Here is a 27,339-nt window from a genome sequence, read left to right on the forward strand (position 1 = left end):
TTTCGTCTCGTTCCTCCTTCCAAAATCAAAGCTACTGCTCTTTGGCTACCGTTCGGCTGTTTTTGCACAGCAAGCTAGAAACCAAGCCATCGGAGTTCTTTGCCTATGATCCCAGCCTCTCTGGCTGCTCCTGCAGATCTGTTTTATGCAATCTCAAGACAACTGATTTTGCAGAACAAACCGGTGATGCATTTAATTTTTGGGAAAAATGTCATGTGATGCCCATTGTTTACAATACATAATGTTGCAATTTTAATGTAACGGACAGCTTTTTGAAGACTATCCTGCAAAGACAACATCAGTGAATTGCTATATATGACTTTAAATGAATTACCATTTAAGTAACTCAGGCTTGGCTTTAATTACATATTACAATTGAATTCTAATTAGAGATAGCTTGTTGACGAACAAGAAAGAAAGTTGCATGGCATCTTAAATGGCATCTGTTAGTGAATCCTATTGATCTAAAAAAAAATAAATCTAAATAGACACATAAAATGTGTTACAGTGCTGTAACAATACAATCCTGCATGCACCTGCTTGTCAATGTTACACTCCAAAAGCTAGAGGAATCATGACTCATTGGTGAAGATGCCTATGGATTTTTTGTGGCCAAATAGTCCCTGAAATATCTGCAATTCTTAAGCCAGCCATTTTTGGACTTTTTTGGGGAGAGGGGGGAATCACAAAAGAATATTTGATAGACTGCATGGAGCTCTTTTTTTTGTACCTCTGATGTTCAGGTTTGAACGGCAACCAGTTTATTGATGTACACTTTCATGGACTAGAATCATTTTACTTATGAGTTTGATCATTTTAGAAAGTGTAGGAAAAGGACAGGCAGAGTCAAGAAAAGAATCAGTCTGGAGTTGTTACATTCTCACAAAGACCAAAGTCCAACGTTTCTTGAATTGGGTTCACTCTTATCTGGTGCAAATTTAGTGCTGGCTGTTAATTGACTAGATTCATGTGTTTAGGCATGGATAATAAAACTGGAACTTAATGTGTAGACCCGATTCTTAGCACTGACAGAAAGTCTCAACAAGTAGTAGCTTGGCTGATATCTGAAACTACACAGGGAGTTCTAGGGCTGTTGGTTACACTAGGAAGCTGAAAAAAAAATGTCCTGGAAAAAGCAAGGGCAATCAGTTTTGTAACCCTGCCAAGTTAAGTGCCCAGATATACTCACAATTTTTTAAAAAATACTTCTTGTAATAGAACATATTTGTCTGACAATTGTCAATGTATAGTTTGTTTTTACAAAGGTCATTTAACAACAAGAAAAAAAAAACCCAACCTCACTCTACACAGGGAAATCCATTACTTCAAACTTGAGGTCACAATATCTGTACAAGCTTTTCTGATCTCAGTATAAGGCAACTTAGTAAAAAACAAAACAAAATTTGAGAGAAAAAAAGGATGTGAAAAAGGATACACAACTTAGTTTATCAAAATACAAACACACATACACATACACATATACAGAGAGAGAGAGAGAATTCAAGAATTCCAGTTTCCGTCACTCTGGAAACTAAATCCTGCCTCCTTGGGGGACCAATGATTGATGAGTTCCATCAGTCAAGGTATCCTTCATTGGCTGTTTCCTTTCCTCATTTACGTTCTGTCTCTGTTTGTCTCTCTCTCTCCCTCTCTGTCCCTCTTTCTCTCCCCCCCCCCGTCCCTTTCGTAGCTAAGGGAGACCGACGTAGTTACGCGTCCTTCCTGCGCACCGTTGCTATCGGAGATTAGCCAATAAGCATTCTCCAGGAGCGTCACGTGAAGACGTAACGCTTAAACCTGCGACAGAGGCGTGGTCACGTGACTTTGTAGAAAAGCCAGCCCAAGAATCTGTGGCTACTATAGGATTTCTCAGCGACGAGGAGACGAGAAGACGGTCAGGAGGCCTCGGGGGCGGGAGAGCTTTGTGAAACTAATTTAACGTGGGGACGAGGGAGGCGCCCGTGCTGCTGATACAGGCCGAAGGCTTGACGCATGCCCTTTTTCCCTCTGGTCACGCTGATAAATCACAGTAACAGGGCAGTTCTCATAACGTGGAACAAACCGTTCAGTCTGGTTTGCTGGGCGCGCTGTTAGTGCTTCTAGTACAACAGTAATTCGCGAGTCGAAAGATTTGGTGGCGTTGAATAACTGCCTCTACACCACCTTGGACTTCGCACAGGAATTTAAAATGGATGATGAAATGCAATTAATATTTAATATTTATGCTACTTTATTGGAGAATACAACACACCGTAGAATATAAAAGCAGAAGCAGTTACTTTATAATGTAGGACCAAAGCTTACAGTTATTTGTAAGTTTGTATAATAGCTCACAAAGTACACTTTTTTGGGAGCATGCATATTTAGTCTATAGAGATTATCGTGTTTTACTGTTTGAGCAGTTGAATACACTATCAAGAAAGAAAGTTGAATTTTGCCTGTAGAGAAGCATTTGATGGGAGTGATAGCAATGGCAGCATGAATCAATTATCTGCATTAATCACAGTTGTATTCTTTACATTTGATGTTGTACACAAGGTGTCATGAAACACTCATGCATGTATGAAGTAGCATTGAAAAATTAGGTGGTTCAATCTGAGAATCAAGTTGCAGAATGAACTTTAGTTATGATTTAAAAGCCATATTTGATCCAGGAAGCTCTCTGACTTAGCCATATTCCTTAGTTTTAAATAAATAAATCCATTGCTTTTATAATTACTGTTTCAAATCCAGTGCAGTTAACTACATCTTTAATTGTATTTTTTAAAACCATGTACATATGCTCTAATAGAAGTTTTGGGTATATTCTACAAATCAGCCTACAGCAGATCTTATACCTGATGTAATTGAAAAATACATTAATGAAACAATATTTCATCCATGACTTACAAATAATATATGTCACAATTGGATGCGTAAAGCTTTCGTTACTATTACACATAATACTATTAACAATTTTATGATCTGCCCCTCTTTTTTAAATCATTTATTATAGAATGATCTACTTATAGAATGACCTACTTTAAATCATTTACTATAGAATGGCCTCCCTATTTATGTAAGGAGATTGTAAGATGATTCTGCTTTGTTTCTGCTAGTGGTTGTCTAGTGTAAAGAACCAGTGCTTGCTCAGAACTGTGCCCATAGTATGAAAATTGCTAGGAAATACTGTAGTATATGTTGTACTTAAATCATTGCTAATCTTTAAAATTTCTTTGCTGGCCTGCTTTGAACAAGTAAACTATTTTCTAAAATAATACACTTTGGATTTATGGCCCATTTGACAATGAAGAAAGCTTTTAAAAAAATTTCTATTTTCATTTATTCAACCTGTGTTATTTGTCCTTTTCCTTTGATTTTTTAGTTTTAACATTTATTTTAAAAATATTTTATGTTTTGTGGAATTCTGTGAATATCCTGTTTTTACTGAATGTAGCTTCTACAAATCCAGTTTTTGAGAATATTCAGTTAATTATTTCCTGATTAAGGAATGGGGTAGGAATCTACGGTTATATATTTTCATATGCATAGATATCTAAAAAAATGCTTTTCTTGGATAAAAGATAAGTGTGCTGCACTCTGCTGCACATTTTAAATAAGATGTGGCTTCACAGAATAAAAGCTCATTGTAGGAGAGTGTGTGCTATGTTATAGAACTAGTTCTTTAGTGATATTGGTTTGAAAGAATAAAGAAGTTATTGTGTATTCTTACTCCCCCCTTTCTTTATTTTTGGTAATAGGTCAATGAGTCCCCCTTGACTGAATATCCTGCTATTAGTCAATATACCATACCTGCAGTTTATTTGGTGCTCTGAATGGCTGTTGGAAAGGGATGTACAGTCTGATGGCCAATTGCTGCAGCTGGCTGAAGCGGTGGCGAGAACCTGTCAGGTAAATAACCAGCTTTAAAATACTCATTTTTTTTAGTAACTTTGAAGATTACAGATGGTACAGCAGGTATGAAGTTATTTAGATCTTAGTTAACTCGTTTTCACAGAGGACAGATTAAAGCAAAATATTATCTGAAATACTATAAGGGAAATTTTCTATAATTTAATTATGTCATATATTTTTAAAAGTATAGTTCGATGCATGAAGTGTTATTGATACATGGGAAGAAATAAGAATAGGGGGATCAGAGGGAAACATAACACAAGATTATTATCCATTTTAAGATTATGACAGATAATTTTTTTTGTGCTTTTTGTCTATTCTGTTGGCTGTGCTGCAAAGATCTTACATTAGGCATACTTCCAGTTATTTATTGGCCCTGTTTACAGAGAACAAGATTTATAAGAGAAATTTTTCAGGAGACTGGAAAAGTAATAGAAAGGAAATTAGCCATAAACAGTTAAGAGACAGAAGGTGAGTCTGTTGGTAGCTCGTCCTGTAAAAGGCAACTCAGCCTAGGTGGCAAAAACCTGGAAGTAAGCATTTCAAATCATAAAGGGACTTCATCTTAGTTCACTATAAATTAGGATTAGACATTTATTTTGCAGTTTGTATGATACTTTATTTATTTCACAATTAGCCTTTCTGAAGTCTCTGTAATCCAAACTTTTATCTTGCTAAAGTTTGAGGATCTAGACAGTTAAAAGATTTCTATGTCGGGGTCCCCAACCTGTGGGTCACTAGTGGGCCATGAGGGGTTTGCAACTGGGCTGTGGAAATGGCTGCTGAGTGCTCACGAACATCCTCACTTGTACGAGCAGCGTGTGAGTGTGTATATACACCATTTGTGTGAGTGGCAAGTACACGTGCACGCTGCTTGCAAAAATGGAGCTGAATGCATGCTTGCTGGCTGCTTGTGTGAGCATTCCCTCTCAAGCTGCTAGTCAAACATTTTTTATCCAAACTCAGAGTTTAGAGAGATTGAGATTTGAGGGCAGCGACTTGAATTTCTCTGCTCCATCCCAAAGGAAGAAAACGGAGACGTAGAGCAGGATTGCTCTCAAGAAGATGCGGGTGCACTGCTTGTTCACGTGCACAGCCTCATTGAGAGCAATCCCGCTGTGCGCCTCTGCTTCTTTTCATTTGGATGGAGTGGAGAAACTCAAGCTGCTGTTGTTCAAACACCCTTTATCCCAACGGAGACCTTGGGGAGATGGGGAACTTCATCTGAATGTGAATGCAATGCTTGAAAATACAGCGAATTGCTATGTTTCCAAGGCTTCCATAGGCAGTCAAACACCTTTTATCCAAATGGAAATCTTGGGGAGATTGGGAGCTTGAAAACACAGTGAATTTGCTTCATTCTGAACCGCCCCATTTGCTCACAGAGGGAGAATCCAGTTTCCCCAAGGTCTCCCTTTGGATAAAAAGTTTATTAGCGGCAGCAGCTTGGGTTTCTCGGCTCCATCTGAGTGGAGAAAAGCAGAGGCACAGCAGCAGTATTGCTCTCAATAAGGCCAGCGCACACAAGCAAGCAGCGCACCTGGGTCTTATTGTTTGAGAGCAATCTTGCTGTTGAGCCTCTACTTTCCTTCACTCAGACGGAGCCAAGAAACCCAAGCTTCTACCGCTGCTTGAATGAGGAGCACAAGGAGGAGAAGAGTAGTGAGGATTTGTGCCATCCAGCCAGCCAGGCGAGGACTAGGGCAGGGTGGGTGGCTGGCTGGGGAGGGGGATCATGGCTGCTCAGATGGTTGGCTTAGATGCGGGTGTGAGGGACCTGATCCCGCAGTATGTCCCCATTCATTTGAAGGCTTCATTTCTGCCCTCAAATTAACTCCAGCGCATGCAAGTGAGCCACTAAGCCGGGCCACGGACGGTATTGATTCCTGCGTCCAGCCAACTCCGATTCCACGGTTTACCCCATAGGCATGCAAATGAAGCAAACACTTCTCTTCCCCCCCCCCCCGAGAATGGAAGCTTCTGGGGGCCATGATCTCTTTTGCAAAGAATGGATGCTTGAACTTGTGTGATATTACGGCACCCAGGAGCTTCCATTGTTAGTAGGAAAAGCATTTGCAAGCTTTTCTCCTCTCCCTCAAAGGAAAGAAACCGCCGCAGAGAGGAGGCAGATTTTGCAAGGTAAGTGACTCTGGCGCAGCAGGAAGGGAGGGGGAAACATGAGGTTTCTTAGTGCGTCAGAGAGGTCTTGGGGCCTGTTCCATCACTAGCCCCCCCCCATGGCCTTCCTCATCCTGAGATACCTCGTGCACTTAACGAGCTGCGTGCGTTTTTAATGAGCAAGGGAGTGATCTCATTCGATTTATGAGATTCACTCTACTAATTTTTGATTTACTAGAGGAATGGGCAGGCTCCATTACACTCGTAACTTGAGGACTACCTATATGTATCAAATTTTTATCCAGAGGCAAGATAGTTTCTCTTGCTTCACAATACGAAATATTCCACAAATGCTCTTCAAAATGCATCTTAATATATTAAATCATTCCCTCCATGGTTTTAGTACCATGTTCTAAATATTGTATAACTGAAATAAGAGCGAAGTCTTCCTTTGCTGCTCTCCCCCCTTCCTATATTTTTCCATGTGTTTTAGAATTTTGTTATAGACCACTTACTTTACCTCCACTTTGTAAAATAGATGAAATCCTTGTTAAATATTTGCCATTTGGTTTTGGCTGGTAATATTGAATGTATATTTATTTGTTGCAAAATGTTATGTGACTTTTTAAGGACAGCATTCTAATTTCTTTTTGTTGGTATTTCAAAGGAAGGTGACATTGATCATGGTGGGTCTTGATAATGCTGGGAAAACTGCAACAGTAAAAGGAATCCAAGGAGGTCAGTTGCATATTCTTTTTTAATCTACAATTTTCAAAATATTATTGACAAGGATTAAAACACTTTTTTCATGTTTAAACTAGACTACGTAATCAGGATCAAATACTTACTGTAATATTTTACTCTGTTAAGTCAAATAATATCTCATTGTTTTGAGAGAAAGAAAATATATACATGATTACTACCACTACCATCCATACACATCCTAGAATTTAAAGGCAAGGAAGCATAATACATATACAGTACCTGGAGTTTTCTTGCCTTTTGCTATTGCAGATTTCATTTTTTAACTTACATCTTTTATTTGGCACTTCTTTGATTGGTGGAAATATGCATAATTTTATGCTTGTTGTTTGGTTTCTTGTTATGCATATTTTAGATACCTCGAATACCCTAAATGTCCTGAATATATCCTCTGAATAGAAAGAGCTCATATACACCTAAAAGCTTATCTGCCCCATTGATTTACTGTAAGTGATTGTTCTCTAAAGCAGTGGTTCTCAACCTTTTTAATGCCGCGACCCCCAACCGGTCGTAAGTCAAGGACTACTCAACCAGTCGTAAGTCGAGGACTACTCAACTGGTGCAGCACCGTTTGCAGAATGGGACTTTTGGCGGGCTCAACAGGGCAGAGACAGCCTGGACAATTCCTATTGGCTTTTGAAAGCCAATAGAATTAGACTCTATTCAAGAGAGTCTATTCTATTGGCTTTCAAAAGCCAATAAAATAAAAGGGAGTAGCACAGCTAAGGAAAAGGGGGGAAAAATGGCAGACTGCGTTGTTTGGCAACCCCCATGAAATGGTCGTTCGACCCCAAATGGGCTCCCGACCCACAGGTTGAGAACCACTGCTCTAAAGTCAGGAAAGTCTATCTCTGTTTGTTAGGGAATTCCAGTTCATGTAGGATAATCATAAAAGAAAATTTGGTTTCCTCAGTATATCAACACTGCATATGGAATTTTCTAGATCCTGGCTAATAAGTTTCATTCAAATTCTTTTAATATAGATAAAGTCTGAAATAAATTCTCAGTAAAAGCATGCTTTATTTTAATATTACTGTTGCTTTGAAACAATTATTAGTTTCAATATGCTCATAAGCTAATGATTAATAATATTTTTTTTACTTGTACAGTAAAATATTTAGCAATTCTCTATTATAGCTTGGAATTAATGAAGGATAATTGGTCATATCACAATTCACAATAGGTCAAGTTATAATAAATGTTTGTTTTCATATAGAAATATATTTAGCTGTTGCTTAGATATTGTTATATATATGACAGTTTATAATTTATAAGTAACTATTACATAACTATAGATGTCTGTAAAATTCATAGTAATGTAATATAGGAATATCCCCCATGTTTCTTCTCTTTATTCCTATTCTACAAATATGAAGCCCTGTAATTTCTTCCCAGCTCCAGATAATTGCTGGCCCTCTGTTCTGTTTGCCACATTGTTTTGGGGAAAATATAAAAAGTTGGGAATGTATTTATTTTATTTATTTATTTGTATCCTGCCTTTATTATTTTTTACAAATAACTCAATACTGCCTATTCTTTGAAATGTACCTGTGGGAGACTCAAACAATCCAATACATTATTAGATTATTAGAATAAATCAAAATTCTTATTCAAGCTTCATCAAACAACTGCCTCTCATAATATATTTTAATTTTGTCAGAATCACCTGAAGATGTGGCTCCAACAGTTGGCTTTTCTAAAATTGATCTTAAACAACGATGGTTTGAAGTAACAATTTTTGACTTAGGGGGTGGAAAACGTATCCGGGGCATTTGGAAAAATTACTACGCTGAATCCTATGGAGTAATATTTGTTGTGGATTCAAGTGATGTGGAAAGAATGGAAGAGACAAAAGAAACCATCTCAGAAGTTCTAAGACATCCCAAGATATCAGGGAAACCTGTATTGGTGTAAGTAACATAAATTAAAAGATATTTAAATATTATATATTGAAAATGATTGTACTACTGTTGAAATAATTAGAAATAATAGGAAAATTGTATGACATAAATAAATCCCATAATGGTTCTATGTATTCTTTTTTATATGCTAGTTTTTATATGGTACGATTATTATAACTATTTTATTTTTAACTATTAATGATTGATGCAGTATTAAAATATAAATGGTCTATTAAAATATCATTAAAGAGATATGCATGCCCAACACCAGAGGGTGTAATTGATGCATTCTAAATATTATTAACTTCTGAGAACTGACATTATCAAACAATCTAAAAAAATAACCATATGTTAAGATGGTTCTTATTGGATAGAATTTTCAAAGAAATATTGTGATGCATAATATTTTCTCATAAATGTTCTTAATAGAAAAGCCCTTACAAGGTTGCAACGTTTTGAACTTTTCTATAGTGCATTTGTAAAAAGAAGGGTATCTTCTGTATTTTGCTATAGGTTGACAGATTTCATTTCTTTCATATTTTCATTCTTGGGTATAATATAGCAGGAAATTTGGGTTATATAATAACATTGAGACATAGGCTCTTTAGTTCATGTTGCTGCAGAATTTATTTGCAAATACTAAATTGCTCCGGAAAATATTTGTATCCCAGAAGAACTCTCATTATTTGCAATGGAAAATTTGTACCCATTGTATCCATAAAAATAAATGTAGTCTTTTACATATACAAATAGAATTTTCTTATCTGAAGTGTTTTGGTTGGCATTCTCGGCACTGACATTCCTTATTGTTAATGTGTGTCTATGTGCTTGTATCTAATTCTGAGAAACATTTTTAGTTTGAAAATATTTAAATATATAGTTATATGTGGTTTTAAATAATGAAGCAGAATTGATGAATAATTCGAATGACTTGCTGTGAAAACTGTTTATGTCAGACATGTCAAACACAAGGCCCAGGGGCCAGATGCGGTCCATGAAGAGGTTTCATGTGGCCCGCGAAGCCATCCTGGAAACAGTAAGGGAATGGCCTGCACTGCCTTGGCTCTGGCCCAGGCTGGCCGGGAATCAATGTACAATTTTGTGGTGGCTATCTATGCTGAAACGCATTCAGTCTTAGCTCCACAAGGCCATCTGGAACCAGCAAGGAGCCAGCTCCTACCGTGTCGGCCCCACCCCCTGGGTGCATACTGGGGAGTGACACCTCCCCAGCTGCGTTTCTTGCCTGTTTTTCTCCATCCCTCATCTCAAATATTTTCCCACCACTCTGTACTTAGGAAAGAAGGAAAGAAAGAAGGAAAGAAGAAGAGGGAGGATCTGAGGGAAGTCCTACCTTAGTCCTACCCTGCTCTCTTTCACCATCCCCTTGCCCCCTCCTCCTGGCCTATCCTGGGGGTCTCCCATCCTATTGCTAAGGAAGCTTTGGATACAAAGCAGGGTCTCCTCCCATGGAGAGGGAATGGGCCTCCCTCTGATTTTGCCCTTGTACCTATCATGAGCAACCTGGTTAAGGAGAGCAAGCACAGCAGCAGCAGCCTTGAGGAGGAGGTAAGTGCAGCTGGGCGCCTCCTTGGGGAAGTGGGGTTGGGCTTGGTGCCGCAGGTGTTCCAGGGCCAGGCTGGGCATTTGACCTCTGCTGCCCAGGGCTCTGGGCAACCTGCACCACCATCCAGCCCCCCCCCCCGCATGGCTTGAGAGGAACAGTGAGGCTCCTCCAGTGGACCATGCCTTGGCACTTGCCCTGGTCCCACCCCTTCTGCCAGAGACTCTTAGATCTGTCCCACTCCTGTCCAGGCCCCCACAGGCACCCTTGACACGAAAGATGTAGATCTGGTCACACCCACCAAGTAGGTCACACCCACTCCACCCACACCCTCCCAGTAGGCCGCACCCACCCGGCCCCCTGAGGGCAACCGTAATGCTGATGCGGCCCTCAATGAAATTGAGTTTGACACTCCTGATTTATGTTGACTGATTATTTAGGAAAGCAGCCATACTAGCTACGTTGCTGAAAATTCAACAACATGAAGAAGGATTTCAAGCCCTCGTAATATAAGTTAACTGCATTTTCCTTATACCACTCTAGATTTTGATGTTTACTACTTCAGTAATTCCAGAATGTTAAAAGCAGTGGGTATTCACCAAAAGTTTTTAAAAGTAAAACAAACTAAACTAAACACTAACTTATTAGTGGACTAATTCCTAAGCTGAGGTATAGTTCAGCTCTACCCGTACCTTTTGTGTCACGATTGTGATTAAAGCCAGCTATAGGCCTATTACATAATGTTCAGCATGCATTAGCTATCTATTGAGATTTGGTAATAAGTAAACATGACTGACTTTCCACTTTTGTTGATATGTCTTTAAGTGTTGTTGATTCCTGATAAAAATTCATGCCAGATTAGTGTTGAAATCCTTTAGAGCTTTTTATATTATATATTAATGAAGGAAGTTGAGATTTAAATAGGATTTTTTCTGATAGTGTAGATAGCATGAAAGACCCGTTTGAGAACAATGCTTAGTCACAAATTGCTTGTATATAAATACAGATTCTAGACACAGAACTAGAACTGAGGGTGAGGGCGTTATAACTGTTAAAAATTATAATCCTTTACATTTTTTCCCAAGAAATCATGGTTAATTACTGGTCAGGTGAATTATATCTCACAATTTATAAGCCCACCCACATTCTATAGTGCCGCTCACAACATCCACAAACCCAACAACTCCATTTTACCCCCCTTCCCCCCATGCTCGTTGCTTGGGACTTCACCTGTTCCCATTTCAAACGGTTCTGGGATCTTGACGACAGTCAGGATTACAGTTGCTAAGCAGTGTAGCCATATGGCATCGTGTTTTATAGCTGTATTGCTTAACAATGGAAATCCCAGTTCAGATTATTATCATAATCATAAACTATAATGTTGTTATAGTTTTGCATTAAGTGACAATTCAGTCTTTGTAATATACTTCACAAACCATTGTTAAAAGAAAAAAAAGTCTGTGATGGGAGGCTTAATTTTTCTATTGAGTTAAACAAGTCTCATTCTTATATAATACTAAAGAGGTTAAAAGCATTTTACATTGTACTAGGAGAACAGCAGCTACAGCTATATTTACAAATAAGACATGTTGTAGCAGTATTGTCTACTTGAAAGAAAACAGTGAAGTGTAACAGGTAGAATGAAGCAGAGCAATGACAGGGACGACATACATTTCTTTCCTAGACCAGCACTAGGTTACTTTCTGAGCAGCTCCTTATCTTTTTCTCTCTATCTAGCATTCTGTCATGAATGGTGTGCCTTGCTTAGCTGGTTTTTCTTATGTCACTCCTTTTAAAGTATGTCCACTCAGCATTTATTTATGTTACAAGACATAGAAAGAGCACAGCTTTTTTTTTTGCAGTTGGTTAAAAATGGCCTCTTGTGCTTTTGACTGTCAGTTATATACAACTGCACATTGTTCATTGTTGCATTTATTTCTTTATCTTGGTGAAGGTTTTTTTTTTTTTTTTTGAGGGGGTTGGATTTTGCATGAGACTTAACAATTGGTGATTTGGCAACATTTTGGCAAGTAATTTGTCGTTGCCTTCTTCCTAGGGCTGAAAGAAATATTGGGCTAAAGTCATCCAACTGGCCTATTTCCAAGGCAAGACTAAAACTCTGTTCTCTCAATTTTGGGCCTTCAAGCACTATACCGAACTAATTGTATTGTGTATTAGGGAAGAAAATATAGCAAATAACTATCAATAATTACACATAATATCACAAGAACTTTTTAGTATTTTTCATAGGCCAATTATTTCTATCACCTATCAGCACACTGCTTTCTGTGTCATTTGGGAAAGACAAAGACAGTTTATATGGAACAATCTGTTTTTTAGTAAAGTGTCCCCAGATGTATGATGCAGCATCTTTTTTTATCCTTATTTTTTCCAATATATATCACGTAAATCAAATATTTATTTTTTTCAGGCACAATTAGATAAAACCCTTTTGCTTTAAACATAGAAATCTTCCTGAATAGCACATAATCTTTTCCCCTACACTGTTGCCAAAACTGTTTCTTCAAATGATTTTAAATTAGGCTGCATTAATCTGAGGACGATATTGTTTGTAAAAATATTAATATGAACTTTATTGACTAGGCTGGTCTGGCAAACCTATCTGGTTGATACTGACTTTTATGTGCAGGTAATAACTCTTTTTTATAAATTGAAGATTTAGAAAAAAATGTTAAGAGTCAAAAAACAGCACCAGCTGCTGGGGATTATTTCATGCTTTATTTTTTTTAAGGCTCTTTGTGATAAGTCCCAAGTTTAAATGCCAAAATGTGTTATGAATGAATTATTTTAAATGTGTGAAATTCATACTTATTCTCCTGCCTTCTAAATGTCCTCTGTTTTCAGACTTTATTGATGGTTTGTATAAAGTCCGAATTCCTTTAGTCACATAATTTGGAATCTCTTATTTAATCTTAAAAAATAGCCTGAATTATTGTTTTTGAATTTTAATGACAAAGATTATATATTGTACACTATTGTAGGCAAACAGGAATTTTCATTTTTATACAAGTGAGAATATGTTAGTGATATGTTAGTAAGACTGTCCAAAATTTATTCTTTAAATGGAAATTAGTTCCTTGCTTGCTTGCTTTCTGTTTCCATATTAGTAGCCGTAAAAACGTATACTTTAATCACAATTTTTATTTGTTTGTTTATTCTGAGGTCAAAATGTAAACTGAAACTGATTTGAATGTAGACTGTAGCTTTGTCACCTTTTTAAAAAAACATTTTTCTTTGTAAACCTTATGAAACATAAATAAACTCTGCAAATAGGAACTTAATGTTTGTAATAGTTGAATATTTGGCTATTATTAACATTTTTAATTATCTTGTACAGCAATAAAAAAGATCTCATTTACAGTAATAATTGTCTTCAATGCTGTTAATAACATTTCCTAGTTTTCTTCTGTTTCTGTTTTCTACCTATTTACAAGCCTGATTTACATGAGGAAAGGCACAGGCTTGAACCTAAAACTGGGTTATATATTTCCCCAAAATTGATATTACGGTATTTTTGTTTGTTTGTTTTGTTACAGTAATCCATTGAAGAATTCTATTTTTGTTTTTGGAGCATAGTTACATCCCTATAGCTATTTCAAAATTTTATCTAAGCCTGTTAACACCATTGTGTTTAATCGGTATGTAAACCTGATTAAATTTCCTTTTGGGTTTTTTAGGAGGAAGGGATGCTTGAGTAATTAAGCCTCCTTTGCCTTGTATGTAGTGAACTTAAGACAGATTAATTTTAAAAGAAGCCTTTTTAAAACCAAAGAAAAGATGGATTAATAAAACTGCTGCAGTATAAATTTTCAAATTTATGAAATAATTATCAATGATAATTACAGAGAAAAATAGAAAGCCTGTTCACTTTTTACTATTTCAATATTTAGTGGTTTTCCAGATTTAATTTAACCAATATTCAGGCTTCAGTTTTAATTTTGATTTTAGTTATATGTTTCAGGTGTTTTTCTACACTCCTTGTAATCACAACATAAAACAATTTCTTCCTGTTCTCTGGCATGTGGGTGTAATTTATTTTACTCTTTCTCATACATATATTAGAGGTTTTTATACCAGTGATACATTGGCAGTTTATGTAATAAGCAATAATTCATTCAAGAAAAACAATATTTTATACAAACTAAATAACTAACTTTCTTGCAAAAGAAAACTTCTTGAATACAGGTAGACTTTGAGTTATGACTGTAACAGAACCTGTCTGACAATGTTAAATGAACTGCCTCAAGTAATGACCAGCCATGAAACTTAAAAAAAAAAAAGTTGTGCAACAAAATGGAAGATGCCGGGTCTTTGCAAGCTTTAGCTGTCCACATGACTGCCTATAAAGGGCAGTCTATAATCTAGCTTTTAAGTCCTGCCTGAGCTCTACAGCTCAGAATGACAGTAAAGCTTGCAAGGACCCAGCGTTCTCCAACTTTTAGAAATGACTTTTTTTTCCAGCTCAATGGAGAAAGCTGCAGAAATATTTTCTTTCCTTGGTCACTTTGTTCCTCTATTTTTCAGCTGGAGTCAAGGTAAGATTTTTAAAAGAGGTAGAGATTGGAGAGTAGAAAGAGAATTTAGCGGGGAGGGAAGATCAGGAAATCTATCCTTTCCAGCTTTTTCTGTTTTTATATTGAAATGTGGCTTTCAAGGGGAGAGGGGGGGGGTTAAGCAAGGGAAAGGTTTTGAGAACTTCGTCCTGAAGCTGCCTTTCATGCAAAGTCCGGCTTCCAAAGCCAGGAAGAGGCAGGAGAGCTCTGCAGCCTTCTTCTGGCTGGCTGATTTGGGGGGGGGGGCAGCTGATTGGCGCACAAAGCTCTGAAAGTAGCCACTAAGGAATTGTTGGGGCCCTTAAAATAGTGACTGCTTCCAGGAGGCATGGGGATCAGGCCCAAGTGCTGTAGTTCCTGTTAGGGCAGGATGGTGCTAAGGAACCAGGCTCACAATTATGATGTCACAGGGATCTGTAGCCATAAGGTTGCTATGGCAGGTTTTCACAAGCAAAATTAATGGGGAAGCAGTAGGAAAGATTGCAAGTCACTTGAGTAAGTCATCCTGCACATGTGGAGCCTGTGCCATTACCCCCTCATCCTCCAACTCATTTGCAACTTACACTGGGCTTCCTAATCCCTGCCCAGCCTCTCCCAACTCACTGGACCCCCAAGCTCTCTGGGTCTCCCTCAATTCATGCTCGGTTTGTGTTGGACCTCTCAAGACATCCCATCCTCCCCCATCCTCTCGCAGCAGTCCTGCATTCGACCTTGTAAGCTCTCCCCTGATCTCCCCCCTTGTGCTTCTTGCCTTGGGACTCCCACCACTTCCTGCATGTCTTGGGGTTATGTCTGCAACTGAGATTGCCATCGCTAAGTGATGCACTCACATGACATAGCCCTTTATGACTGCAGGAAAATCTTAGAGCATGCTGCATGGATGTAGGTAAGCTGGGGGATCTTACTGGAGTGGCTTGCAATCTTCTCTGCCAGCTTTCACATTGACATTGCTTGTGGGAAGCTAGCAAGGAAGGTCACAAATATGATCACATGACATATCATGAGCCAGACATCCGAGTGCTTGCTTGGATTGTAATCACATCACCACAGGGGTACTGAGAGGGCTGGAACTTTGAGGATCATTTGGTAGGTCATAAATTTGATCAGTTGCTGAACAAATGGATATAAGCTGAAGACTTCCTGTATATCCTGTCTTATATTAACAGTAGGTTTGCAGTTTTTCTTTATCCAAACTACTTAAACAAAATTGCTAGGATGATGCATTTAATTCCACAGAACTTGTTTAAAATTAAATATGACAGTAGAGTAGTGTCTTTGTCTCAAACAGCTTCTTCACTGGTACCTGTGACATGATAATGAATTGATAATAATATTCCTTTGTGCCACATTTATGTTTTTAAAGCAGCATGTAGAAAGGACAAGACAATTTCCCTTTTCACAGTTGTAGCAAGGAATTACTCAGCTACCAAAGAATAACGTTATATAGTATATATATCAGTGGTATATTGGCAAAATCCTTGCATTTGATCCCTTTTCTTATTTTCAATGTGTAGTGAATTCTTCTCTCAGCAAATTCTGCATTGGAGAGGAAATGTGATTAAGGAAAGCAAATATGATGTGAAAAATGTACATATTCTTAGTAGTACAGCAAGCCTATCTTCCCTATAACATGTTTGGTCCTATTCAGTATTTTGTAGATCAGAACTTCAGTTTTAATTGCCCAGAGGACAAATCATTTGCAACAGGAACAGCACCAACAGCACAGTGCTTTACATGGATTCTTTTTTCGATACTTAGCTGCCAGCCTGAACTTTTCTGTTGATATTTGGACATAATCCTGAGTATTAATGATTTCCATTTCAATGCTGTTGATCATTTCACCTTGTTCGGCTACCAAAAGTGATATTTGAAAAAAAAGGCCTCTTAAGTCTTTCACTTGATTTTCCAGATTGACCAGTTCTCGATGTCTTTGTTCAATTTCAGATAATTGGGCTTTAGTAATCTTGACCTCTGTGAGCAGATTTTCATTGAAGATTTCCCATTTCCCTTGTTCAACCATATTATTTAGTTCTTCCTCTGATACTTCTTTTCCTGCCACTTCCAGCTGACGCATAATGAAATCCTTACATTTTTCTTGTTTGTTTGTTATGGCATTATTGTACATAATCATTATATTTTGGAAACGATGGAATAGGGCTGCACACTGAGAACTGAGGACTCTTCTAATGGCAGATGATGAGCTATGTTGTTTTTCTTCCCTCTTCACTATTTTGGAAAGATCATCCAAGCCCTTATTAATGTGCTCTGCTTGAACTTTAATTGCTTTTGTATTGCTGCATTCTTTTTTAAGCACACTGAATCTTCTCATGGAAGCCATCAAACTTTTCTGCTGCCGACTAAACTTTTCAACATCCATTGCCAAACGATTAATATCATTATGAAGTTGTTGTATTTCATGCAAGTACCTTTCAGTTATGGGCTCCTTTTCAAAAATAACAGCTGCTTGTTCAAATTCTCCATGGTCCTCTCTAATAGCATTAACAACACGGTTGTTTTCTTCAAATAATTGTAGTTCCTTTGCTCTCAGTTTAAGCTCTTGAAGGCGGTCTTTCATCTTCTGATGAATATATTAAGGTTCAGAAGTATTAAACCCAAGTCAGCAGTGTATACCTAAGAATTAAAATCACTTTCATTAGCATTTATTAATCCACAATCATATTAGAAGCATAGCAGAAACTGTTGTAAAGAAAAGTTGCAAAAATTTGTCACATGGTGTAGCAGACAATTTCTTGTAGACTCTTTGTATCCATTTTAGAAAGTTGTTTCGAAAGCTATAGGGAAACTGAAATACACAGTATTTTTCACATCTTAATATTGATACATTATTGTTTCCCCGCATTTTATCCTTTTTTTGGCAAATTAAAATGATCAATATATAAACTAGTATTTTAATACACCTATATTAGAGCTATACAGTTTTTCAGTATGGGTGAGGTTGCAAATGTTCTTATTTACAGCTTCTTAAAACGGATGTACTTTTTATTGGAATCAAGCATTTGTCTGCTGTTGCAGGTCAGTTTGTTATTGGAAACAGATGCTATGCTTGTGTTCCTAGCACCTTTTTGATTTTTAATCTAAAGAGCTGAAAAGCTCTAATATCTCTTCCATACATTCTAGAAATAAGGCCAAATACTTCTTTCCTGAAAGAGGTATAGGTTGTCCCTTTGTCTAGCCCTGTGTTGCTCCAGTACAAATGCTCTGCAAAACCTTGGCACTTCTTCTTTTTCCCCATGACTGCAGTGTGAATGTACTTTGAATAAAATAAGATTCAGTAGCATATTATTTTTAGTAAGATATGATCATTGAGAAAAATGAAGCAATTTAAAAATAAGTGGTAGATTAAAATGCAGATAAAATGATAAGTTTCAGGAGGAGCTCATGATAAAGATTGTAGCCACATCACCATCTTATTATAAGGCCTTTCTGATTTTATCATTTCATCATTCTTTTCTTTTTATTTTCAATCCTCTCCCTCCTCTCCCCCCTCCGCCCACTACCACCACCATGGTTGGTAATCATATGGATAATACAACACTATCCCTTGGTACATTAATAGAAACTGTTGAGCATCATAGATGACCAGATTTGAAGAGCTGAGCCTTCATTCATGCCAAATTATTTTTCAAATAACTATAGTAGTTTTGCATCTCTTAAGCTGTGAGTGGTTCCCTATGGGAGAAATAAGCTGATCAAGGCAAGGAAAGGAATGAATGCTTGCAGGAACAGACATTGAATTCTCTTTCTTTTGGTTGCTTGTAAAATATTAGCCTATGTACTTCCTAAATGCCTTTACTTGGAATTAATGATCCTTATTCTTCCACTGTCAGAGTATCCTTATATTCAACTTCAAATTACTTCCAAAAGTTGTCCAAAACACTTAGCATTAGTGGCACTTTATACATCATTTTGAATAAAGACAATGTATTTGGGGAGATGTTCCTTATAAAAAATATATCACACTTCCTTCAACTACCACTTCATCTTCAGAATTGGAAAATATCTTTGCTTTAATTATAGTATTGTATGATTTTTTCCTCTTCTTAAGATATTACCAGTCTGTATGCACTAGTTACAAATCTATGTTATAACATTTCTTGTTGAGAATAAGGTGCAAACAAGCAATGTTTTCTCCCTGTGATAGGAGACTGGCAAATTATGCACACCTGTGGAATCAAAAACACAGATGCATAGTTCTTACAAACACAAATCTAAAGCTACAGTAAAGAATTCATCAGATTTCCTTTCAGCCAATTCACTCAGTTTCTGTCAGAAAGAAAAATAGCAGTTACTCCTCTGGGGCGTAGAATATTTCTTGAAGATTCAGGAGTTTGATCCCGTGACATCAAGAAGTATTTAAGTTCTTATTTTGTTTTAATACCTCCAGAGCACAAGCATTGGTTGGCCAATGTAAACTTAAAGTGAATCAACTGGTATGTAAAGTATTCAAATTTATGTCACAGAATGAAATGCAAAAGAAGTCACCGGAGGTGTACTTAAATATCTCAATTGTCTTGGCTTACAAAAACATCCAGTACAAGGTTCCCACTCATATTTTAATTAGTCTTGACAAGATTCATTTAGATGATGGTAGCCATAAAGGCCCACTGCAAATGGGTTCATGTCTGTTTGCTCTCCCTTCCACTAAAGGAAGAAAAAATGCAGTCAGTACTCCCAAACTGTCAAAAACTTAGTTTCCCAGTCAGCAGAGAAAATAAATGGTTGACTCAATTGTGCAGGTAGCAATACTGGAACACTTTTTGGGATAGAAAGAAAGGACAGATGTCCTTACTGAAAGAGTAAAGTGAAACCTGCAGAAATTAATTAGTCCAATTATGCAGTTGTCATGGATCCAACAGATAGAGCCAAATAAATCAGAACTCTGAGGCTAGAGGCTTCCTCAAAGAACATGTTTATTGGATACAAAATATTGGCACGGCCAAAAGTGAAACCAAATCTAAAATTCCTTCCAAAGAGTTACACTATTACAAAGTCAAACTTCCCACCCCAATACTATGCAATTAGCTACATTTCCAAATACCATATATGCCGGCATATAAGGCGACTTCTGCGAGCGCTGAAATCGGCTCCAAAGACAGGGGTCGTCTTATACGCCGAGTCGTCTTATACGCCGGAAATACTGGTAGTTTCCGGCGTATAAGACGACGTTCTAGGAATGTGGCTCGGCGATAAAGATGGGGGTCGTCTTATACGCCGGGTCACCTTGTATGCCGGCATATACAGTAGAATTTCCAACCCATTAGAATAACCAACAGAATGTCCTTGGTTCCCACAGGACACAGAATTGTTTAGGCTAGCAAAAACCCTCCACACCCCTCCCCATTTGTGTGGCAACCTAGAACGAGCAAGATGGCTGCAGCCAGGTTCGTTGTAGAGTTGACAGCTGTCACCTGGGAGTATCAATCCAGGAAAGACTTTGATATCACACGCTTAAACATTATTGTTTAAACATCTGCAGAACATGTCCCCCACAATAGATACCATTGCCTCCCTAGAAGCATTTCCAAAAAATACCTTCTCTTTCCCAATGGAAGTCAGTTGTTATCTCAAATGGTACGTCTACACACCACAGGTTGGCAACCTGCGGCTCCGGAGCCGCATGCGGCTCTTTGAGCCTTCCCCTGTGGCTCCCAGCCGCCTTTGCAGAGAGAGACAGAGAGAGGCAATTGCACTTCCCTGCTTCTCTCTCTCTCTCTCTCTCTCTCTCTCTCTCTCTCTCTCTCTCTCTCTGTGTGTGTGTGTGTGTGTGTTTGTGTGTGTGTGTGTGTGTGTAAAAGAGAGTGCACTCACAGCGTTCTCCGAGGAGCTGAAAAGCTTACTGGGCAGAGCTCCTTCCTTTTCTGCGTTTCTGCAGGAAGCAGGAAGGGCAGGAGAGAGCTAGCTAGCCCAGTTAGGCTGACTCAGGAATTCTGGGAGTTGAAGTCCACGAGTCATAAAAGAGATGAGGTTGCTTACCCCTGAGCTTGTTGGACAACAGCTTGAAGCTTGCCAGGTGAGCAGCAGATAGGAGGGGGGGGAGAGAGAGAGAGGGAGAGAAAGAGAGAGCAAGAGGGAGGGAGGGAGGGAGGGAGAGAGAGAGAGAGAGAAAGAGAGTGAGGGAAGAGGAGTGGCAGACCAAGGGCAGATAGGGAGAGAGAGAGAGACAGAGAGAGAGACCCTTTTGACATCTAAAATTAAGATAACACTGCATATATCCTTTTTTTAACCTCTGTGTGTATGTAATTTTATTCTCTTAAAGCATTCTCTTGGTGATCATTGTTTTAATAGTATGGATATTCCCAAGAGTCATATTTTTACTTTTATTTTTAATGTGTGTATACACACACACACACACACATACACACACAAACACACCTATAATAAAGGTAAAAAAGGATATATGCAGTGTTATCTTCATTTTAGATATCAAAAGGGTTTTGCGGCTCCCGGTGTTTTGTTTTTGGTGGGAAACGGGTCCAAGTGGCTCTTTGAGTGTTTTGGGTTGTCTACCCCTGGTCTACACTATATCAAAGGGCAAACTTAAAAGATGCTCAGCACCAGTTCCAGGTCACCAGTGACAGTGGCTTGGAGAGTACACTACTGGAGCAAAGTGTATTTGAGTGTTCAGAGATCCAACAGTACAAAATCCAAAATAATGTCTTACCGATTGTCTTTGTTTAGCAATCACAGTTGTGACCAGCAACTCAGTCATTAAGAGAAATGATTGCTAAGTAAAAATAATGTGATTGCAACTGTGCTTACAATTTTATTTCAGTTTCCTTTGCTTTACAGCATCAGAAAAATATGACTCCAAAACTCTGGGTAAATCCAAACAGTGGGGAGGCTTTCCAAAACTCTTGAGGAAGCATGATAAAAGTGCAAATATTGTAGCTCTTTTTTCCCCACTTCTCCACTCTTGGTATGCTCCCCCAATGCTGAAATAGTTAGCAAGAAGAGAATTGATGTTTTCATTTATGTTCATTGGAGACGAAGGAAGTAAGCAGATATACATTGTGAAGAAAGAGCTACCCCAGCTGTTTTCCTATTGCAGTTGTGAGGCAAACAACTGTATGTTTGCATGTAATTGATTAAGGTCTTGTCAATTTCAAGCAGCAGATGCCAGCCTGAAGAGGGTTCTAATCAACTCATTTGAGCTTGTTACATTGCAGTTAGCACTTTTATGGATATATTCTGGAGAAAAGCAGCTTAGGAAGAGATAGCTTTTGTAAGCAATGTCCCTAGTCTGGGAGTGTGGGGTGGATGGGGAAGGAAAAATGCATGTGGTAAAAGGTACTAAGTGTATGTAGCGGTGAACACATACACACACACGCACACGGACGCACACACACACGCTATGAGGGTTGTAAATGTGGACATTGGTTACAAAATAACTACTTCATCACTATTGTGACAGCAAATGGTCCCTGTCCTAAATGAGGACTATCTTTATAACTTTCTCTCTCTCTCTCTGTCTCACACACACACACACCATTATCAAACTTTAGCATTGGTATAAGGAATCAACAGTTTTTTTGGGGTAAGATGGCAAAAAATAATTAACAAGCTATCAACATCTTAAATCCTCTTCAAACTCCCTATTTTTAGGGAATCTATTTTTTTCTGTGCTATTTCGTCCTTACTTAGTTTAAAGGTACTATTCTTTTAAAAATATATCTTTTTATTTAATATTGCTTTGTAATGAAGGAACAAATTATAAATGCTTTTTTGTTTTTTGTGTTTTTGCCATTTAAAAAAAATGATCTATAATTCCTTGAAAAGTGTTTTTTGTAATTCTGTATAGTCCTTTCTGGAATAATACAGCTTATTTTTCTTTTTGCTTACATAATCATTGCTTCTAAGTAGTATATACAGTGGATCAGAAATGTTCAAGTAATTTGGACCAAAAATTACCTTGGCCGTTGAATGACTTAGAGGGGTCTGAATGTCCAAACAATAAAAAGAGAAAATAGAGGTGGAACACTAAATTTTATTTAAGGCTCTCCATAATTTTTGTTTACTGTCACATTAAATTAGAATTTATAATTTAATCTGCTTTTCATGTAAAAAAATCAATACAATTTTGCAGCAACTTCTAGAGGGACTGTGATTTCTAGAGCTGAGTCTTTTTGAGTATCTCGCGTTACCCTTAAATTATGTCCTCTAAAATAAGAGAAAAATATCCAGGGATGTTCTTCCTGAGTTAACCCAAATATTGTTCTTTCCACAACTTTTTATTTAGAACAGGGGTTCTCAACCTTGGCAACTTTAAGACTTGTGGACTTCAACTCCAAAAACTGGATGAGGAATTCTGGGAGTTGAAGTCCACAAGTCTTAAAGTTGCCAAGGTTGAGAACCCCTGATTTAGAAAGTCCTTGTTGATGTTTATTACTGTACTATATGTGATCCTAATAATACAAGGTGGAGTTAATTAACGCTCCCAGGGAAAGACAGCATGGTTAAGAATGAGGTGGAGTTATTGTATACAGTGGCTTACAATGAAACTAGAACAATCTAGATCAATCTGCAACAACAAACATGAGTTTTGAGTACTATATCACTGCTATATCAACATAGATGTATGACTTATGCTAATGCTACTGGGAACAAGAAAGTAAGAGTCCTTCAAGAAGTAGAATTGTAGTGTGATATTTATTGACCAGTATTAAAAATCTGTGAATTCCCATCCCCAGGGTTGGAGAGGTGGCTTCTCTACAAATATGTTGTCTGCTGCAAAGGAGAAGTAATAATGCATTGCACTATATTTATATAGCAGCATGCTGATAAAAATATACCTTAACAGAAAAATAATATTGCTTCTTTTAATAAATTTTGTTCAAATAATATACATAATTCAAAATTATGGAGGTCCTAAATTAAATCTGCATGCTAACACTGTTAGTATCCTTTGTTATAGCTGAACTGAACTGTTGAGTTTCTATATTCAGTATTTTCATGCACAGCAGATGATGTCATTGCTAGCAATGTACACATACACTCCCATTCTCATAATTCTTGTAATAAAAATGCTGAAGTTTCTCAACTGCCTGTTTAGACATTGTCTTAGTAAATCCTTAGTAAAGGGTTTTTCCTTTTCAAATATGTACAATAAACATGTTACCATTCCCAAACCAAAACATGATTTAGAAGTGTGTGTACACACACACAAACACACATTTAGTGTTGTATGTGATGTAGTTAACCTCACAATATGGTCTCTCTGTGGTCTCTGAGAATATCAGTCAATCCATTGTTCACACCACAACTTCAGTAACCCTTCAGTTTTAAAAAGGAAACTTTGTGCGAAGGAAGAATTTGGTATGCTTTCAAAAGAAACTACATTTAAAGCATTAAATACTTTTAACAAATTAACATTTCTATATTAAAGCAATAAATTTCTAGAAACATATACAACAGAAATAATGTTACATTTAGCAGAGGGCAAACACTATTTTAAATATTAAATATTACATTTTCCTAATTTAAATTATTTGGTATATGATAAACACCATACACTTACCTTCTTCCCTTTAAAAAATCCTGTTGTTCAGTATCGTTTTGTACTTAAGGATATGACCCTTGCATTATCCATGTGTGCATACATAATAGATCTGGAATGTGATTCCCGTTTTAAAAGTTTCTGCTTGCTTAATCTTTCTAGAACTTAATTACTTAGGAAGTGTGCCTTGAAAAACCATGGATTGTAAGAGTCTTAGTTGGTTATATTGCACTGTAGTAGAAAAGCAAATTAGTTACTTTACTCCTAGAGAATCTGGTTCTGCCTGTTAGAGATACTGTACTACCTTACTTTCAAGGCAGGCCCTTTTATTCTAATGAGCCAATACCAGGAAGTGTTTTGTCTAGCTCTCTCCTTACTGTAATTTCTAGCTTAAAGTAAAAATACCTGTTGCTTAATGCTATTGCTTTCCTAAAAATGAAGTCCCTGAACATCAAATACTTATAATGAACACAAGGAAAACATTGAGGAAGGGGAGAATGTATTACCACAAGTTTGTTTGTGTTTTAGTAATGTTTTATTAATAATTGCTATTTTTTACTTAGCTTTGTATTTTTATTCTTTTGCTATTTGGATGTACACTATCAAAGCTTAAGCAAATATAAAAGTTTTTTTAAATAAAAGGAATATATTGTTAACAAAGAAAAACATATTTGAAATTATTGCTGAGATTTGAAGAGAATTATGGACTTTTCTTAAATGGTCTATGTGCAAACTGAGTTTTACTCATTTTGCTATCTGTTTGTACTTTCAGATTATTATTATATAGCTGAACCAATCCATGACAACTGAAATGCTGTGATGTAGAGAATGTAGTACAGCACATCATTTTATTCATTTATTCAATATATAAAGTGGTGGTAGAAGGGAAAACAATTATATGATGTTGAATTCCATATATTCCATTATTGTATCATTATTAAAATTAATGAGGAAATAAACAGTTGTGAAAACAGTTGCAGATAGTGTTTTGTAATGAAGTGGACAGCTTTAGGTTTTTGTTCTCTTTCTTTCTCTCTCAAATACTTCTTTGACATTAAGCTCTCTGAATAATCTGGACTTGTACTCTCATCCCAATACACTTCATAGAGTAATTATAAAGATCAGTTGGGGGAAGAACAGTACATACTGTACTAAGCTCCTTAGATAAAGAACAATTAAACTTGCATTTAAACAATTATTAAAATTTTATTACAATCAATTGAAAAGACATGAAATAACTACTTGTGTGATTCTGGTATAATAGTTGCCTGATGCCAAAATAGGTAAATTTGCAAACTTACATTTAAGGAAAAAATTACAGAGAAGCTGATGTCTTCTGTTTTATATATCTCTTAATATAATTTCGCTTTTTTTGTGCAATGCTTCTTGGTAATCGACATCATAGTATTCTCCGTTTGTAGTCCAACATATTTAGAAAAAAGCACTGAGCTGGGGAAAGCTATTTTAGAGCAATTTAACAAAATAAGTAAAGTACAAAGAGAGCACTTTCTTTTTACTAAGCATGCTCTTGGTTCTAAATCAAATGTTTTAATGCAGATCTTGTCAGTACTATTTATCTAGACCAGGCATGTCAAACTCGTGATGTCACATGACATTGCATGATGTATCGCGACTTTCCCTATTGCCAGTAATGGGATGAGAGCGGTTTCAGCTTGACGCATCTGGCCCGTGGGCCTGCAGTTTGACATGGCTGATCTAGACATTTGTAACCTACACTGAAAAAAATCATAACAAGTACAAGTAGGGAAGAATGTTGCCTAAATATGCTGGTTTGTAGTTCATTTCCAAGGAATGGAAATATTGTTCTAACAATTTTAATAACTTTGCTGTGACTAATGAAAATTTATATTTTTCCTTAGAAGAACAAAAATAGGAAGATCAATCTTATCAACTACATTGTACATAGGCTTTTCTATCTGATTATTTTAAATCCTGGGATTTTGCCAACCTGTCTGTAAATAAGGGCAGCTCTGAACTTTATCATATAGGTAGATCATAAACTTGGAAATGTCTATCCGTTACCAGAACAAGACATTTTCTAAACTTACAGCTGCTTCTAAGAATAGTTTGCAAGTTTCAAACTTGCAAATTTAAAACTTGCAAGAACAATATTTTTTCTTTGTAATTTAACTTTTGATTTCATAATACTTTTACTGTGACCTTAGTTGTGTATGAAGGAAGATGTACAGTACACAAACACTTCTACCACAATCTTATTTTGAAGTAAACCCAGTGAAACTTTCTGCCATAAAAAGCTCATAGGGTTGCTTTCTTACAACATAACATTATAAGCCAGGCATGTCAAACTGCTGGCCCACGGACTGGATGTGTCACGCCGAAACCACACCCACCCGATTGCCAGCAATGGGAAAAAAGTCCCGATAGATCGTGCAATGTCACATGACATCACGAGTTTGACATGCCTGTTGTAAGCCTATTATCATATGATCATCAGAGTCAGACTTAGGCATTTTTACATAAATTTCACTTTTCAATATGATTCCAACGTATTTGCTTTTCAGAGAATTAGTCTAAAAAGGGCAGCATTTTAAGGCAGTGTAGATTCTAGAAAGGACAAGCATAATAGGAAAATAATGCTTTAACTGCCTCTACAGAAAATTATTTGAGTTTAGTTCACCCAGGATGTGTTTGATCAAGATATAGGCTTTCTGACATTTAAGAGAAGTGAGAAAATAAATTAGCGAGAAAATAAATTAGCGATTTGTATTTATTCCACTAAGAAGAAACTATTAATAAATAGGCAACAGCAATATTTATGTTTGGCTATAGCAGGGGTTCTCAACCTTGGCAACTTTAAGACTTGTGGACTTCAACTCCCAGAATTCCTCAGCCAATCTTAAAGTTGCCAAGGTTGGGAACCCCTGGGCTATAGAAAAATGTTTTGTGTGTGTCCTGTTATTTGTATAGATTCTGCTTATCCATATTGATTTGCATTGATTTTTAACCATAGTAGGTAGCATTTCCATATGTTTT

The 27,339-nt window shown here is 37.0% G+C and overlaps 2 protein-coding genes across 6 annotated transcripts in view; one reads left to right on the forward strand and one right to left on the reverse strand.

The window, feature by feature from the left end:
- The first annotated feature begins 1,739 nt into the window (after window positions 1–1,739).
- Window positions 1,740–27,339, forward strand: part of ARL13B (ADP ribosylation factor like GTPase 13B) — a 42,129-nt gene continuing 16,529 nt past the window's right edge. For 3 of the 5 annotated variants that reach the window (XM_039345863.1, XM_039345860.1, XM_039345865.1), the window contains exons 1-4: window positions 1,740–1,894; window positions 3,741–3,891; window positions 6,680–6,750; window positions 8,435–8,684. In XM_039345863.1, coding sequence (XP_039201797.1) covers window positions 3,833–3,891; window positions 6,680–6,750; window positions 8,435–8,684 — 380 coding nt within the window. In that variant the 5' untranslated portion in view covers window positions 1,740–1,894; window positions 3,741–3,832. Of the gene's footprint in view, window positions 2,030–2,062; window positions 2,313–3,740; window positions 3,892–6,679; window positions 6,751–8,434; window positions 8,685–27,339 lie in introns of those variants that run through there. The other 2 variants (XM_039345861.1, XM_039345862.1) reach the window with 2 other exon arrangements.
- Window positions 12,085–27,324, reverse strand: STX19 (syntaxin 19). The gene is made up of 2 exons (XM_039345866.1): window positions 24,346–27,324; window positions 12,085–17,441 (listed from the first exon to the last, which is right to left on the reverse strand). Exon 2 carries the CDS (start codon window positions 17,383–17,385, stop codon window positions 16,504–16,506), a length of 882 nt encoding a protein of 293 aa, XP_039201800.1. The 5' UTR covers window positions 17,386–17,441; window positions 24,346–27,324; the 3' UTR covers window positions 12,085–16,503.

The sequence above is a fragment of the Crotalus tigris genome, unplaced genomic scaffold, assembly GCF_016545835.1.
Source record: "Crotalus tigris isolate CLP2741 ecotype Arizona unplaced genomic scaffold, ASM1654583v1 scf7180000017980.1470182205:1502881, whole genome shotgun sequence".
NCBI lineage: Eukaryota > Metazoa > Chordata > Lepidosauria > Squamata > Viperidae > Crotalus > Crotalus tigris.

Bases quoted from the DNA above. Each gene is read 5' to 3' on its own strand.
- STX19 (XM_039345866.1), bottom strand. From the start codon at position 17,385: ATGAAAGACCGCCTTCAAGAGCTTAAACTGAGAGCAAAGGAACTACAA.